The 17,694-nt window shown below is 37.5% G+C and overlaps 1 protein-coding gene across 1 annotated transcript in view; it reads left to right on the plus strand.

The window, feature by feature from the left end:
• Positions 1-16,280, plus strand: part of STK3 (serine/threonine kinase 3) — a 129,657-nt gene extending 113,377 nt beyond the window's left edge. The window contains exon 11 of the mRNA XM_083860623.1: positions 12,966-16,280. Coding sequence (XP_083716749.1) covers positions 12,966-13,124 — 159 coding nt within the window. The 3' untranslated portion in view covers positions 13,125-16,280. The remainder of the gene's footprint in view (positions 1-12,965) is intronic.
• The last annotated feature ends 1,414 nt before the right edge of the window (positions 16,281-17,694 follow it).

A 17,694-nucleotide genomic window follows, 5' to 3' on the forward strand; every position in this document is an offset into this window, starting at 1 on the left:
TAATATAGGTGATGCTTTTGGTTCTACTTCAGTTTCCAAACTGTAAACACGAAATCAGTTCTAAAACCTGGACTGAACTGCCAATAGTTTTTCTCGAGAGGGATCTAGACTAGAAGCTACACACACTAGAAGATAACCAATGGTCTGCATTTGAACATTACCAGTGTTCAAGTGCAGTATGTATAACCTTTTCATTGTTGATATACTATGCAATGGATAAGATGTTACAATTATTTTCTTTTTCTTTATGGATTTTTAAATCTAGAAAACTGAGCCCTTAATTGAACTCTAGATAATCATTCAAGAGATGGATTGGAAAACCAGCAGCGAGGCCAGAAAGTTTCTACTGAGACTTGGTTGACGTCATAAGAGTTTACAGAGCTTGTACCATTCATGAGTTCAGGCCATTGTCGTCACTCACTCCCAGAGGTGCAGAAGGAGAATAATGAGCACTCTAAATTTGAATGGGGATTCGTGAATGGCAATGGCACAGAAGCTTGTACAGTACCTGTTTGCATTGAGTATTGAGTCAAAATTATATCTGCAGATTATGATCTCAAAAACCTAATTAAATAAACTGTTGCTCTGTTCTCTGTAAGAAAGCAAATAAGATAAATACTGGGGACCTTCCTAGGAGATAATTCTGTGAAGGTAAGAAAAAACTGTGCTAATAGTTGGCTTGATTGCACTAGTGTTTGAATCAGACACAAAATATTTGATAATAAAATATTTCTTTGGCACGTGATTTTGGCAGTTCTGGACTCAGTAAGTGAATATGCCACTGAATCATTGAACCTTAACGAGTAAGTGTAGTTTCTAAATTCATACAGAATAAGCATCACGCTTCTCACAAGGTGGATTGTGTTTTAGAGGCTAGATATAGATTATTACTGTTTATTAGGTTATTACTGTTCAGTATCTAGATTACCTGGATTTCTTGTTCATTAAGATGAGTGGTCTATTCTTTTTAATTTAGTGTTGATCTTAGTTGTGTGTTGGTACATGCAACTCTTGATTAGTGTATTTTGACATGACAGATTATCAGTAATTATCTTGTTCTGTATTTTCAGCCTATTTTTAGTATATTATTTGCAGTAGAGTGGTCTACTACATATTTGTAAAAGAAGAGATAACTATATTATTTAAAAGCTGCTAGCTGAGTGCTGTTATTAATAGATTATCCCTCTGTATTTATTCACTTATTTTAGATTTAATTTAGTCTGGATGAAAAGCAAACCAGTAGATATGTACTAGATTTAAACCATCATATGCTGGATTTCATCAAGTTCATTAAATATTATTTGATAGTGTTCATTGTTTTCCAAATGTGGCACTGGTGTATTTTATTAAAAGAAAAACTGAATCCACTTTAATGAACCAGCTGAAACTCTGTCATGCCTGATTGGTATGATTTATAGATAGGACTTCAAGAGAGGGCAGCATCAGGAACAGTTAATAAACTATCATTTTGGTGTAAAGAGATTTTTAAAAGTCTGCTCAATTCTTGAGAACAATAGAAGAGTTTCCTAAACAATTTTTATCAGTTTTCGTAACACTAAAACTTTCATCAGCAAATGAAATCTCCAGCCCTTGTGGCTAGTGAGCTGCTGAATGCCATGCAGGAGTGGAACAATAATACCCTTCCTTTTCTGGGGATGCCATGGGCCAGGATGCTGCTATTGGGCATGCAAATCTTTTAGGAAAATTGTGAACCACATCAAACTAAATAGTAGTCAAGTGTTTCTGGCAGGGGAAAAAGGATTCCTGGAAAACATTTGAGGAAGGAATAAAGAAATTTTGAGGAACTGTGGACCAAGACGCATTCTTTAAAAGCCAACAGTGCTTCTCTTTGATCTTTAAAGTTGTACAAAAAAGAAAACTTGGTGCTGTCCTGCCCAGATGCCGCAGGCTGGGGGATTGATTCTCCCCTTGCAGTTCACTTCAGTCACTCCCTGTGTGTAGCACCCGTGGGCTGTATGTTGGTACTTAAGCAAGCTCGGGTATGCTTGGCTGTAATCCTGCCCCAATCCCTCTCCCAAGGTGGTAACCTGCAGGCCTTCCTGAGGCAGCATTCTCCTCCCTGCTACAGTAAACAGCTCACTTAAATCTTTCTGCTTAGCCCAGTCTTTATTGAATTGCTGCAAGTTCAGATTCCACAATTTCTGATGTTTTGCAGGCCTCCTTCAACTGATGCCTCAGTATTCTTGGGAGTTTTTTGCTGCCTTTGCTGTATTTTCTTCCTTCTCCTGGTGATTAATAAAGCTGGCATTTGTTGCTCATAAATTGTCCTGAGTTTTTGGACTATAGGATTTTTTTCTGTCCATCTTATATCATCAGTGATTGAAACCCATCCTCTCTCATACAAGACTTCCAGAAAGATTTCTGCATGAAATAAACTCCAGCAAACGTTATGGCTATCATTTTCCCATTTATTAAAGATAATACAGGCTTTTCTTAGGTCCTTTCTGAATTGGTTGTTTCAAACTAAACTGAATTATCTTCCTTATAAAAAATATAACCAAGTCAAGGTTTCCCAGCAAATAAGATACAAATATGCATGTACATTTTGGGTTTGGGTGTTGTGTGTCTCTTCCAACAGACTTTCGCTTTTAGGAATATTTAGTTTTGTTGGTTTAGTTTTGAGTATCAACCTTCTGTGCTTCTCAGAAGATTTGGATTCATTTGTATTATCCCTCAGTAGGACACTGAGGTTTGATGTTTAAAATTCTTTTAGCCTCTTGCATTGCACTTCAGGTTAAATGCTTTTCTCAGTTTGAGGGTTATTGCTGTGCATGCATTGCGTGTCAAAACTCACTATTAATTGAGTTTCCATTTTTCTTTCTATTTAAAAAATAATCTTAAATGGACTATTAAGAAAAAATAGCTCTAAAATATATCATTATATATTCAATTAATTTTTAGATTTTAGTACAGCTTTTTTTTAACCCTAGGGCTTCTACTTCAAGTTACCTATGTTTTTATTTTTCACTATATTTTTGCATTTACAAAACAGTTTGGCGAAACTAAGAATATCTTTAATTTTTAAATTTATCTTTATAGTGTTTTGGTGTCTTAACCAAATGATGTTTCTTAACTGTTTCTCATCCCTAATAGCTTATATCTTTGTTCTTAATACAGCTTGCATTTGTGTAAATTGGTAAAAATTTACAAAAATAAAATACTGTTACTTTCTGAATGTTTTTAAAATGCTCTTTTCATGAAAGAATCAGATATCAGGGAGGCAGTGGCTTAACTTACAAAAACTTTGGGGTATGAGGGTAACATTTGGGTTTATGTAGCTGAATGACAGCTGCAGTAGCTGAAATATGATATGGTGAATTCAAGGGCACTGGAAGATACCTGCTGATAGCTGAGCTCAGTATGAAGCATAATTCAGAAACACTTGCCCTGGAGAGCCATAGATTAATAAAGATAAAATGCTGAATTTTTGATGCTACTTACTTGCTACACTAAGAGCTTTAGCTGAAGAATTCAATTTTCTTTTAAACCTTTATATATATATATATCTTTGCTTGGTAGGATATTTTGAGGGTTATTTTGTTTGGGTTTTCTTCCTATGTTTTAAATTTTTTTCTCCAAAAGCAGAATGGGCTAGGGAGAGTGAATCCTGCATATTTTTAGATCAGGTGTAGTAGCTACTTTGCCATCAACACTGTGTGGATATATTTGCAATGAAGTTGAAACAGCATGGCGAGTATCCAGATGGAGCATTTTTCCTAATCTTTAGCTTGTTTACTCTGTTGAGAGCTTCTGTAAACATTTATAGTATTCTTCAAGACAAACTTTACAATTAAGCTTGAGATTCCTGCTATAGAAAATCACAGGATATAAAAAGCCACCAAGATTTTCTCTAAGGGATTTCAAACTGTGACTTTTTGCCTGTGATACTCTAAAAGTAATTCTTAAAATTTCTGTCATGGATGATGAAATCCTGAAGAGAAGGTGATAGCAAATGAAAATGTCATGCTTCAGTAGACCCTAGCATGTAGTGTAACAATACACCCTGTGTAAATGACATAGGAAACAGAGAATGGCAGGATTTTTTCCTTCTGTGCCCTTAAATTTATTTATCACTTTTCTGTGAGATACTAACAATTTGATGTCGAAGGTACTTATTATAAGAGGTTTTGAGATACATTGCTTCAGTTTATTTCCCCATGTTCAGACTCTTTCATGGTGCTTTATTTGTTTTAGTGAAAACTATATACCTAATAGCTACAAGAACACCAAATGCTCTAGTAGGTAAAACCAATGTAAACTGTATTTGAAATGCTCAGGATACGATAAAGCATCAGTGCACATTGCCGTACTGTTTTGTCAGGAACTGGGTAAAATTATGTGCTAGTTTTGCATTGATGGACATTTGGTGAAAAGGGAAGAAGGAAATTATTTTCTAAGAGAAGCTGCTAATAGCTTCCTTCACGCCTGACAAAAATCAATCAGTGGCTAGTTTTGAATACAGACACCTTGTTAAACCACTAGAAAGCTGAACATGCCTCTGTGAACACACATGTTAAAAATCAACCCCGGGAAAGCTCTCCTTTCTTCCAGCCTGGGAAGGGGTAACAATCTGTCCTGGCTTCCCCTTTATGGTGGGGCTGGGAAGTCCTGGCCAGGCAGGGGGAGGAGGATGAGGAAGGAAGGCCCTGTGTGGGTTGGATTCACAGCCCATCTGTGAACATCTCACTGCTGGGCTGGTTCCCCTCCCTCCAGCACAGGCGTAGAGAAACAATATGAAGACACCAAAGTCAGTGAAGGAGGAGTCAAGTGCCAGATGGGAGGAGAATGAGGAGATGCCTTAGTCTTAGGCTGAAATTCTTTTGCAAGGCCATGGCAATAGACTGTGATACTAGAAAATCCCTTGAAACAGTATGGGGGAATGGAGTCTTTAAATTGCAGATACAAGGAAAGGCATTTGTGCAGAAGCGAGTAAATGTTGAAGTAGCTGTGATCTCATGAGAAGTTCAACAGAGAGAGAGAGATGAGAGTAAAGAATTGCCCCCAGGGAGAGAAGATCTCTGTTCCCAGAGATGAAGCTGATCTCAAAAAAGAGATGAAGAGAACCTTTGCTTTTGAACAGCTCATCCTTAAAATGGTACCTCATGAGTTTAACATAGCCCATAAACGCAGCTATGGGAAGGCTGCATGAAATGGGAGGGACCTCATGAATGCAGATTTCTGGGTGGCTGCTATTCATGAGAGTTAAAGCCATGAGAGAACTATTTTCTTGTGGAGAAGTCTCCATGACATACCGAGAGAGACTCCTCTCCCTAAGAGAACTGATGAAAGACTATTTTAGAGGTGGTAAACTAGCATTAAGTTCCAAGTTTTGTCTGCACATTGTCAGTGAGAAGAGAAAGAAGGTTGTGAGGAGAGGGGAAGTGTTCTAAAGTTTTATTCTGATTCTTACTAATTTTTTTGCCCCTCTTCTTGTAGATTTGTTAATAAAGTTTTCTTTACACCCTTCAAGTTTTGAGCCTGTTTTGCTCTTCTCCTAACCCTATCTCACAGCAGAAAAGGAGTAAATAATTCTAGTGGGTGCTCAACCCACCACGTTATTTGGTGCATTGGCTGGGAAATAAAACCACTACAAATTGCAACAGGTAAAAGTTGACTTTATTGCTGATTTCACATTACATTATAAGCTGTACTTTTCCTTAGATTTCAGTTCCAATAATCATGACTTTTCATCTTAGTTTTTGACTACTAGATTCTTTTTCCTCTGAGCTTTTTAGCCTTTTTAATTGCAGAAATATTTAGATTTTAGCTGCCTCTTGATGATTTAGAAATTAAAAGGAAAATAAAAAGACACTTCCCGTCTCCTGAAAACAACTTATTTTAGGTATCTAATTTTAAGGGTAATATAACAAAGGTAAATGACTCAGCTTATGATTTTTGAATTTTAGTATTGTCAGTATTTAATGTGCTCAAAGGAGAGCCCTGGGCACTGTTCAAAAAAAGCATGCAAATGATAGTATAAACTAATGCTAAAGAAAACTCTCTTGTTCCTAGTGGTCATTTCTATTGAAATGTCACTTTGTTTGAAGCTGAGAAAAGTCTCCTAGAGCTGAAAAATACTGATGGTACTGACTAAGATTTAGCTTTGTTAGATGGTACTAAGGCTTAGCTTGTGTTGCTAAAATTACATTCAGCTTTAATGTTAGAGCAGAGAGAAATCTACTAGTGAAAATAGGGATTAATCATAGAGAAGTTATGTACACTTTTATCCCTAGAAAAACATTTTAAAAATACATGAACTTGTCCATCTTTAATTTTCTTTTATATGCTTATTTTAGCCCCCAAGATGCTTAAGGTAGCTGCAGTCCTGTGGAATGAACTTTGGTTTTTGACAGTTGTCAGTCCTTCTCTCCTATAAATTGTTACAGTAATTTAGGTCCTTTTTATATTTGTGTAACTTTGTGCATTGCAACAAGGATTCTTGCTCTTCAGACACCCTGAAATAAGTGCTCTCACTCCATTCCCTGTACGAGTTCTTCTTGTGACTGATTTGCTCACTGTAGTGACAGCAGGGGTGGGGATGGCAGCAAGTCAGAGCTCTGCTGTGTGGCCAGTGGGTGCCTGAGACAGCTCATCCTCACCTCCTTAGACAGGGTCAGCAGGATTTGCTGTATAAGCACACATAAAGCAGTTCTCCTGTTGCTGCATGGGAGCAGCAACAGACAACAGTAGCTGGGGAGTATTTCCTTGCACACAAGCGTGTGGCAGTTTTTTCACTAGTGAGATTCACAGATTTTGGATGTGAATTCATAGTAGAGACAAATTGGGCAGAAAGACCCACCTTGTACCGTTTGGATTCTGACTCAAGTTTAACTTTTTACACCGGTTTAAAGAAAGGAATTTGAAGCCATCAGTGGAACTCATTCCACTAGAGAAAAGTAAACTCTGCTCAACAGAGGGAAGTGAATAGCTGGAGAGAAAAATTTCTGTTACCTGAGACCACTAACACACAAGACAATCAAAGATATGCACTGGTTAAATCTTAGAAGGTGCTATGGGCAACCCCCTTTTGCAATTGCTATTGATGTAATGATTGTTGTTAGCCTTTCTGTTGATAATTCGTACTGTAGGAATTGCTAGCAGATGGGAAAATAGATTACTCAGAAAATAGTATTAACAATCCATTTTTTTTTAATCAAAGGCCCCTAATAGACATGTTGCATGTAAGATTCATTTAAGCAGTTGCTAGGAAGAACTTGTTTTCTCAAGTAAACACAACAAACTTGATACAGATTGCGTTTTGATTGAATATCTATTTCCTTAACAATTTAAACTCTGAAAATACATTTGCTTGTTTTTGTTGCACCAGCTTAATAGCAGTATTTAGTAATTTGCTTTGATAGACTCGAGGTTTGCAATGGTAACTCATGCATTATGGAATTAATAACGAAATCTACTTTTATTCTATTGAAAATATAACTGTTATAGGGGTTTTATTTACCTCTCGTGCTGCACAGAATGGATTAAGATTATAGTATTGTACATCCACTACAACTTTGGCTTCCACCCCTTGAAAAGTTTGGATGGTTACAGGTATGTGCTGGCCAAGTGTGGCTGTTGAGTTCCAGACCCCCTCAGCTAAATCCATGAAACACAAGCACCACCAAGTATCATAGATAAATGTCCCTCCTTCTGGCTCCTGTGCTGGACATATGTGGAATCCAGTAGTCAGGATTTATATTGTACTTTTTGATTTCACAACTCTGAGAGTCCATTTTCTATTGTTCTTTATCTCTTTCCTTCTGAGCTTATTGTTCAGAACTCAGGTCTATAGATAGGAATGCACACTTATTTTCCAAGTGCCCCTTTGGTCCAGAATTTTCACCAGTATGGCTTGATGAGGATTGTAAGCAAAAGATGTAAGATACAATGTGGGTCCTCCTGCAGGTAATTGACTGCAAGTAATTATTCTTTGGTTTGCTGAAAATAGTGATCCAAATGAACCTGGTCCATATGGGATGCAAGAAATTAGACCAAAAGACAAAAAAAGTAAAACTTGTTGCACTTCCCTGGCAGAAGTTTGGTTCTGTGAGGTGAGTGCCTCAGTATGTGAGAGAAGAATTCCTTGTGTGTCACTGTTTGAAGTAAAAAGTAAAAAAAAACCCAATCACCTGAAACCAGTAATGACCAGAGTAAGAATGTTTTGTTTTTAGTGATAGAGCAGCTTTGGTGGGTTCCTGGCATCCAGACAGGGTCAACCCACTACAATAGGAAATATTCTTCTGATGACATGCTGACTTGCACTGTATTTCACAAACCTTGTGTGATCGTGCTGGATTATTTTAAACCCCTGGACTGAATAGCAATGGCTCCTGCCACCTTCACACAAGGGCAGTGTGCCTGTCTGGGGAATGCTTGCAGCTCTGACCTGTGCTCTGATGGCAACTGGAACGCTTCATGCCTGGAGCTGCCTCAGCTTTTGGATTTTTACTGGATCCCAGCGTAATGAGGACAGTCACATTAAGAAAAGCTTGCTAATGATTCCTTTTCTGTTCTACTCCTTTTTAACTTCTACATGTGGCCTTTCCTGGAAAAACCTCTAACCTCTTACAAATAAGCTGAAAAATGAGCAAGGAGAAGTTAAATGATTGGTGTCCCATTTGCTAAAAGTTTGAGATGTGTACCAGTCAAGACTTACTGGTCTCCCAAATGTGTGGCTGAGTTGCCTTTTCCAAAGATTATAACTGAAAATTGTAGTTCAGTTAGAAGGTTAGTTATGGTTTTATTCTATTTGTCCCATCTTAGGTTGGTGCTGCTGAAAGATGCTTCTGCCACTGGCAACTTGGGTTGATGCAACTTGTTTCTGAAAGGTTGTCTTCCGCTAGGATTTCCTGGATCAGGGAGAGAAGGTGGAGGCAGGAGCTGCTGGCACTCAGCTTGCAGCACTGGGAGCTTGTCCCATAGGGATGGCTGTTCGATCTCTTCATAGGCAAAGCTGATTTCACTTGCTCTAGCAAAGTGGAGAATTTCAGTGAGGCTTCTTTGCATGTGACTGAGTCTTAAGAATATATCAGCTTCGAGGAGAAATTATTTAGTGTCATCTGGCTTTGGTGGTGGTTTGACTTCCTTGTTTGATTTGCTTCCCTTATACGTTGTAGCTCTCTTTAATGATTAAGTTAACAAATACATCTTTAAGGAGAATAGTTTTATCTTTGTAAACCTAATTTTTCTTCTGGAAAACTGGGTCTGTCTAGTCACTCTAAAAGGCTGTGCCTGTGTGTGGCATTATAAGTTGCAGTTTGGACTGTTGTTTTCCTAAATCCATGTGATTACCTGGTGAAATAAAGGGTCCCAGTGAAGGCAGATGCTGCTACCGGAAACTCCACTAAGACCTCTGTCTTGGAAGTAGCCCATCCTGACACTAATTGCTGTCTCCTTTGTGGTTGTGGGTGTTTGATCTCTGAAAGGATGTGATTCAGTCCATTATGTGGAGTGGCAGGAATTGAACTATCTATTATTGTCACACAAATGATATCATGATTACAATTGTAACAATTGTTACAGTTAGCAGCTTTTTAAAAGCTATTGAAATATAATTTAAAGCCTTTCTGAATTCCTGTAGCTTTTGCTACTGAATGCTCCCCTCTCTCTGCCCATTAATGCCAGTAGCCCCAGTAGTTAGAACAAGCTACTTGGTGAATTATATATGGCAATATAAATTGCAAACTGTTTGCAAGGGGAAGTAAATGAATGCTGAGCTCTATTGCTTTAAGAATTTAAACCAAAATATTTATCGTGCAGGGCAATAAATTACATAGGAGTAATGAAATACCTTGTTTGAGTTACTTCTACACATCTTATTTGACATATTTGCTGTTGCATTCATTCTTTGGGTTTTTGCAGGCTTTTAGAGTTTGTGAGGTAATACCTATAGCACAGACAGAGGTCAAAGAAATATATTTTTAAGTTTGTGAAGGAGACATATAAGTGCACAGACACACATACATATTTCCCAGATTCAGCTGTGGTTGATTAAGTGGTTTTCTCATCTGGTGTCATGTCAGATAGGTGAGACCTTCTTAACTGTTCTGTTTTCTTCCACTTCCTTCCTTTAAATGTCCTGAGTGTCAGCCATTCATATTGATGAGTACCATGGCTATCTGGATCTCCTGGGTGACATGTCTGAGATAGTTCTGAAAGGTTTTTGTTCTCTGGCTTAAAAAAATTAATTTTCTTTATATTTTAATATTCATCCCAGCTGTCTGTGATCTTTAAAGAGTAGTTAATTCTCTTTGCTGGCTGTTTCTTGATTGAAATTTAAATAAAAACTCACCCACCACATTCTTCTCTGCTAATTTATGAAAAAATGTTTTTCAGGGCAGAATAATTATGTGATTACATCAGTTGGAGTCTATTCTATGCAGTTTAAGCCTGATATCTACAGTGGTGACTGAGTGAGAATAAGTGGCTGTCCAGACTGGCCGAGAGTGAGTGGGTAGAGACTTCATCACTGGCAGTTCTCACAAAACTCACGCAGGAGATTATTCAGTGTCTGCCCTTAGGCATTTGCTGGTCTGGGGAGCCCCAAATGCATTATTCCTGTCACATGTGCTAAATGCATTATTCCTGTCACACGTGGGTTTATTGCTCCTCTCATCTGTGCTGTCTTGGGATCAGTTAAATCGTGGAGTCGGCACTGTCATCTCTTCTTATTATACTTAAAATCTCTGACACTTAACTCCTCTAAGAGAATATCTTCACTGAAAAATGTGTCATGTCAGTTACATATGCCAGTGGGCTAAAAATTAAATAGAGTAGTGTGCAGGCTTTTAATTTTTTATTTCTCTGAAAATGAAAAGGTATTTTTCTGCAAAAGTCTTGGTGACTGAGGGATTCCTTTCCCCCATCCTTTTTTCTATATGTCAAATAGGAGGAGTGCAGTAAACTGGATGATATTTGATGCCTTGGGAGGCAACTCTTCCCTTCATAAGGAATAGAAGAGTCTTTGGGAGAGAGCAAGAGAAGGCAAATAAAGTGTCACAAGGAGGGCAACAAAGGTGGTAAAGGGTCTGGAGGGGAAGCCATATGAAGAACGTCTGAAGTCACTTGGTCTGTTCAGCCTGGGGGACACTGAGGAGAGATCTCATTGTCATCTACAACTTCCTTGTGAGGGGAAGAGGAGCAGCAGGCACTGATCTCTTCTTTGTGGTGCCCAGTGACAGGACCTGAGGGAATGGCCTGAAGTTTTGTCAGGGAAAGTCTAGGTTGGATATTTCAAAAAGGTTCTTCACCCAGAGGGTGGTTGGGCACTGGAACAGCTCCCTGGGGAAGTGGTCACAGCACCAAGCCTGAAAGAGTTCAAGAACTATTTGAGCAATGTTCCCAGGCACGTGGTGTGACTCTTGGGGCTGTACTGTGCAGGGCCAGGAGCTGGACATTGATTATCCTTGTGGGTCCCTTGCAGCTTGGCATATTCTGTGATTCCATAAGACCAACATTGCTGAGCACATCTGAAGTGTCTTACGGGTCTTGGGATCTTTGGTCCTTGAAGATATTTTGACATCTGGGGTTTAATTCTCTTCATTTGGAATCTTAAGGTTAAAATGATGCTGTGTGAAAACATGCATCTTTTCCATATGCTCTGTTATGCATTTCTGATATGCCCTCTCTCTTTATTATGACTTTAAATTATTCATTTACTTTGTGCACTGTGGTCTGGTAGTAGAAGTCATAATGCTTGGGTTTGGACTGTATGTAGCAGTATGTGTGGCTAATTTATATGCCTCAATTGCTGATAAAAATAAAGATCAAAAGTAGCAGTTAATTCCTCAGGGAAAACAGATCAGATTGTATTGATGGAAGCCTGCCCTAGATCATGAATGAACTATTGACTCATTAGTAGTTGATTCAGAATAGGTTTGTTGTTTTGGGTTTTTTTTACCTATGAGTTAGGTAGTGTACTTGTTTGCAATGTCAAAGTATTTGCAAACAAACTAAAGATTATGTCTTTCCTGAGAGGAAATTATATGGGCTATTTGAAATTTACTGACTGTTTTTCACACTGGTGAAGAATTATGGCACATTGACAATTTTGACAAGAGAGAAATACAGAAAGGCACTAAATTACATCCTGAAAAAAACACATAGGCCAGACAAAGAATGCATTTCAAATGCAGATCATTCCCTGCAATAGCAGGTGGAGCAGTAGGGCCCAACATGCCCCACTATCTGACAAGACTCCAACCTTTGCTGGCAGCAGCCAGCAAGACAGTGAAATAATTTGTGTTGTATGATTGGTCACTTTTAATGAGTGAAAGGTAATGAACTGTTAAACATTCTGAGAAAATATTTTTAGAGAGAAAATAACTTGGTCAAAGGTAACCTCCCCATGAATTCAGGAAAGTATTTCATGTATTAAAACACTGTTAGCAATTTGTTTGGGGTAGTTCTGACAACAGTTTGTTGAGGAAGCCAGGTGCCTTCTCATTCTTACCAGAAAATATCCCTGAGTACCTGTGAAGAGTACTACTTACAGCAGCTGTCTGTTTTTCAGGCTTCTGTAAGAAGTTTGATAAGAACTATTTGATTATACAATATAAGTTATATACATGAGTGTATATATATTTGTATTCTTCGCATGCTTTTTTCAGCCTAATGAGTTAAACTACAGCCCTGTATTTATTTGCAAGGTTTGAAAAGGTTTTTTTATTTTAAATTAAATGTGCTATGTGGGTTTGCTTTTATATACTGTTATTTACTGTGGAGCACAGTAAGGCTTTTGGCTACATCAACAGTTATATATATATATATATATATATATATATATATATATATATGTGTGTGTGTGTGTGTATACATACACTCTAAGTGTGTAAAAACCCTGCAGCTGTAGATTAAAGGCTTATGAAAGGCAGTGATTTTCTTTCTTCTTGAAAACAGTTTCTAATATTTTTTGTGGGCTTGTTTTTTGTTTGGCTGTTTTGCAGTTAAAGAATCTGAGTTTAGAAGAATTACAAATGAGATTAAAGGCTTTGGACCCTATGATGGAACGAGAAATTGAGGAGCTTCGTCAGAGGTACACTGCAAAGAGGCAACCTATCCTAGACGCGATGGATGCAAAGAAACGGAGGCAGCAAAATTTCTGAGTTTGTTTTGCTTTCAAACATAATACTAGCAGTCAGTGTGGACACTGGTAACTTTGTAAGTCAAAAGAAATTCAATTATGAGAGTTTCCAAAAATCTAATCTGTTAATTTTTCCTTCACAAGCAGTGACAATTGTAACAATCAAGAACATTCATATGGTGTTCTGCAAAAAGCAGCAAAACACTTTACCACTTGTTTGCATTTTCAAATGTTTAATCTGTTACTTGCCAGTCTTTTTCAGGTGTGTAGTGGTAACTTGGTATTGTACGTTGGGAATTGCATTTTGGAGCACCTGGAATGATTTCTTGATTGTGCAACACTACCGAGCCTTATATTGCAATGTATTTTTCTCCCACTTAGTAGCATATTTATTGTGTAATCTTTGGTTATCCTATTTATTTTATGCCTGTTTTCTGTTGGGAGGTGTTAGGATAATATTATGGAGAGCAGCTTCAAATTAGATAAAATTGCTATTGTAGTATAATGAAAAGCTGCTCACCACTGTATTATCTTTTAAAACGCCGATTTCAACAAGTATCCCGATTCAGGACAGCACTTGAACATGTATCCAGCCCATTCACAGCAGTAAAATTTAGGAATAAAGTAAGTGATAGGCACATGTTTTTCTGCTCTCCTGAATCAGGGACTGTTGTATTTGAGTAGTACAGTTGTTACACTACAGAGCATTCTTCGAGAGAGTATTTCTGTCGTTTCTACGCACACTGAGTCAGCTGTCATTAAACAAGAAAATAAGTGCCTAATCAGTTTTAATCTTTGTTATTCAGGAGAAGCAATACTTACAGTCACTCCTTAAGTGTAAACTTCCAATTGCTATTGCAATTTTGACCGGTATGAACCTCAATTTTACAACATAGTTTTATAATGGAGTAACAGCTACACTTTCTGGATATATTTTTTGTTTCATTTGGGGTTTTTTAATCACTGTTTTGAGGGGAGAGGGGAATTATTAGTGCTTTGGGGTTTGTTTGTTTTCACATTACAACTACAAAGGGATAGTAATTTAAAAACCAAAGAAAATAAATTGAATACTTATATTAATAAGTACAAAAAGGAAGCAACATTTAATAGTGTTCTGAGGGGTTTGTCCTGCAATTGCTAAACAGTCAAAATTCCTGTAGTCTTCTCTTGGTAGATTTTGGGGACTCAGAAATGCAGGACCAAGCTTTTAATAGCTTTTTACAAGTTCTTGTCTGGTTTATGTTGTGGAATATCTATTGGTAGAATTTACAACATTGTGAGAAATATTTCAGACTTGGCAGAAAATGTGATCCGCTCTCTGAACAATCTATTGTTCTCTATTGAAATCTTCACTATTGTTGCCTTGTATGTAAATAACTTCACTGTGATAGTCATACTTCTTTAAACAATACAGCTGAAAAGATCTTTACATTCAGCCTCCAGCTGTTAAACTTTTAATGATGACTACTGTATGGGCATCTTCTGTTAAACGTTTTCTGGAAGTTAGCAATCATCTCATACCTCTTAACATTAATCGTCAACATACGTGGACCATTTAGATGGAACAGTGCTGATTTTGGAAATGATACTTAATGTCACAAAGCTTATGCCAGTGGAAACAAAAAGTCCATCCAGGGTCAGCATTCTACAGCCATGCTGGTACCAGTGCTTGGGTTTGAGCCATATACAACCATTGCTGTCCTTGTCATTCTCTTTGTGTTTGCATGCACACCACGGTCTGACATGTAAACCCTAGAGTCAAATAAATCTTAATTGTGATTATTAGAACATCCTTATCTTCAACTCTCTTCATACTTCTTAGAGCAATGACCATTCCTTGTAAAAATGCAAGAACACAGAAGATCCATAAAAATTACTTTAGGCAAGATAAAATGTACTTGGTAGTCCTACGCCTCACATTTATACAATGAAATGATGTAAAGTAAAAAATGGTGTAAACATATCACTGTGTCATTAGATTATAATCATAATGCAGGAAAAAATAACAGTACCAACTTCCCCCTATTAATATGGTTCTTATTTATTTAATTTCTACTTCTTGAACTTTCTGTTCTCAAAAACTTAAAAGTGTGTGTGCATACATTGATTTGTGTAGATATACACACATATATATTCATATCAATATATATATAAGAGAAATATAAAACAGGTTTAAACCGTCAGAAGAGGAAGCTAGCTTGCCTTTTCTTGGTGTGCCTTTAAAGCAAAGTGTCATTGTCTGGACACTCTTACCTGCATCCTCAGCAGCTAGATTTTCCCTTACTCAATCTTAAACTTTTCACACCAAAAATAAGACTTTGATTCTTATTGAATAATGTGGCTTTACAGTGTAATAGACAATAATATAAAATGATCACAAATTTCTTATTTTATGTATTCTGAAAACTTCAGTAATGTGGTACCTTAAAGATGAGCTGTATATCCTGAGGGACTCCAAGAAAAGGCTGTTTTAGACTAGAGCTGTTGCAGTCTGACATCTGAAAGCTATCATAAGGTAAATGACATCCTTTTTTTCTATCCTGATGTGTCTGCATAGAAACAACTCGGACTTTGTGCACATGCTTGCACACAGAAATGGAATATACCTGCTTGAGAAAAATCTGAATGCCATGAATAAAATAAAACAAGCTACTTAAAAGGGTGAAAAATAGCATCTGATGTAAATGGGGTAGGTACAGGATGTTTGTGACCAAAGAACACTTCAGTGAATTAATATGAAATTAGTATGTTGCCATTCTGGTATTGTGCACACTGCAGTCAGTGTAAGAGCTGCCTTGGGCTTCAGCAGGCAACATATGGAGCTCTGAATCCTGTGCAAGCATTAACATAGAGAAATGGGTTTTGTACAGAGATGGATGCAACTTATTTTTTCTTTCTTCTGTTTATATAAATGCATCTAATCATCCATGTTGTTGACTACACATCTTTACTGGAGGATGAGCATCTCTGTAAAGGAAAGCCAACAGTACAATAAATATTCTAAAAGCAAGCCTTACAGGAAATCTAATAGAACTACTGACAAGTTAACCTTCAGTAAGATTTTAACCAAGCAATTTCTTGTTTGCTTCTGACTTTGTATGTTTAGGTTTAGTAAGTTAAAAAATTTTTGAAAAAATCATTGCTTATTACTAAACATTTTTAATAAAAGCTAATTTTTCATGTATAATTCTTGACTTGTTCATTCTAACTGAAGCAAAATTATCTTAATAGTAACCATTAATGTTCATTTCCATAGTCATCCCTCATGTTTTGTTTCCTTTCTATAACACTGTGAGCACAGAAACCCACATCTCTCAAAGTCAGCTCTGGAAAGGATTTTTCCAGATCACAATAGTGCTGCAAGAACTAGAAGTCTGGGGATCTCATGAAAGCAGATCAGGCCAGAAATCCTCAGTACTCTGTGGAAGTCCTTCTCTCTGCAATCTGATGTTGCTAAAGGCCTAATCCTGAGATAGCTGAGCATCACCCAGATATCTTGGCTGTCTTCTTAGACATCCTTTACTTGGAGGTACTAGTGGACATAAGGGGTTTGAGTTGTTCCTTTGTTCTCATCACACTTGGAAACCAATATGCAGTGCATAGCCTTAAGTAGAAGTGGCTACATTTAATGTCTCTAATAAAATTCCATTGCCTATTTCTTTTCTGATTTTTAAAAATTATTCTCTTAAAAGCTTGCCTACAAATACATTTTAGTAAAAGGAACTCAAGACCAGTGCTCCTTAGTGAACCATGGTATGTTTGAAGTCACAAAAGTCTGCTGCTAATCTGAATTAATCTGACATACATTGGATATTATAATTATTTACTGTTTATTTACAGTAAATAATAGCTTGTCTGCATTGCACAGTATATTCTGATGAGCATGCACAGTGGCTTTGGGCTGCCTGTCCATTCAGTGTGTTGAACTTTCAGATACAAACATGCCTCATGGTGAGTGAATTCCTGCCCAAGTACATGGGATAGCCTGACTCACCACAGAAAGGCACTGGTGCTTCCAAGCAGAATGTGTTCTGTGCAACTTCTGTGAAGCACTTGGTGTGCATGGGGCTCTACCAGTGTGGTATGATGAGGGTTACTTTTTTTTAAGTGTGTATCTGGTTATAAAGCTAATCAAAAAGACCTCATGAAGTAAGAAAGTCTTTATTCTTTGCATTCCTAACTATGTGAAAATTCTTAAATACGACTCCAGCTTATGGTGGCATTTCTTTCTGTGTTTCCAGAGGCAATAATGGATGTTAAATAGTTTAGGTTGGAACAGATCTCTAAGGTCATCGAGTCCAGCTGTTAACCCAGTACTGCCAACTCCACACTAAACCACGGCCCTAAGTGCCACATCCACATGTCTCTTCAATACCTCCAGGGATAGTGACACCACCACTTCCCTGGGCAACCTGTTCCAGTGCTTGACAATCTTTTCAGTGAAGAATTTTTTCGCAATACCAAAATAAAACCAGCCCTGGGTGCAACTTGAGGCTGTATCATGCAGCTGGCTGGGAAATTTGCTGTGGGATATTTCTATGCCAGGCTGTGATGCAGCAGTGTTATGCTCACTGTTGACAGTGAAAGTCTTG

The sequence above is a fragment of the Zosterops lateralis genome (genome assembly GCF_965231275.1).
Source record: "Zosterops lateralis genome assembly, chromosome: 1".
Lineage (NCBI taxonomy): Eukaryota > Metazoa > Chordata > Aves > Passeriformes > Zosteropidae > Zosterops > Zosterops lateralis.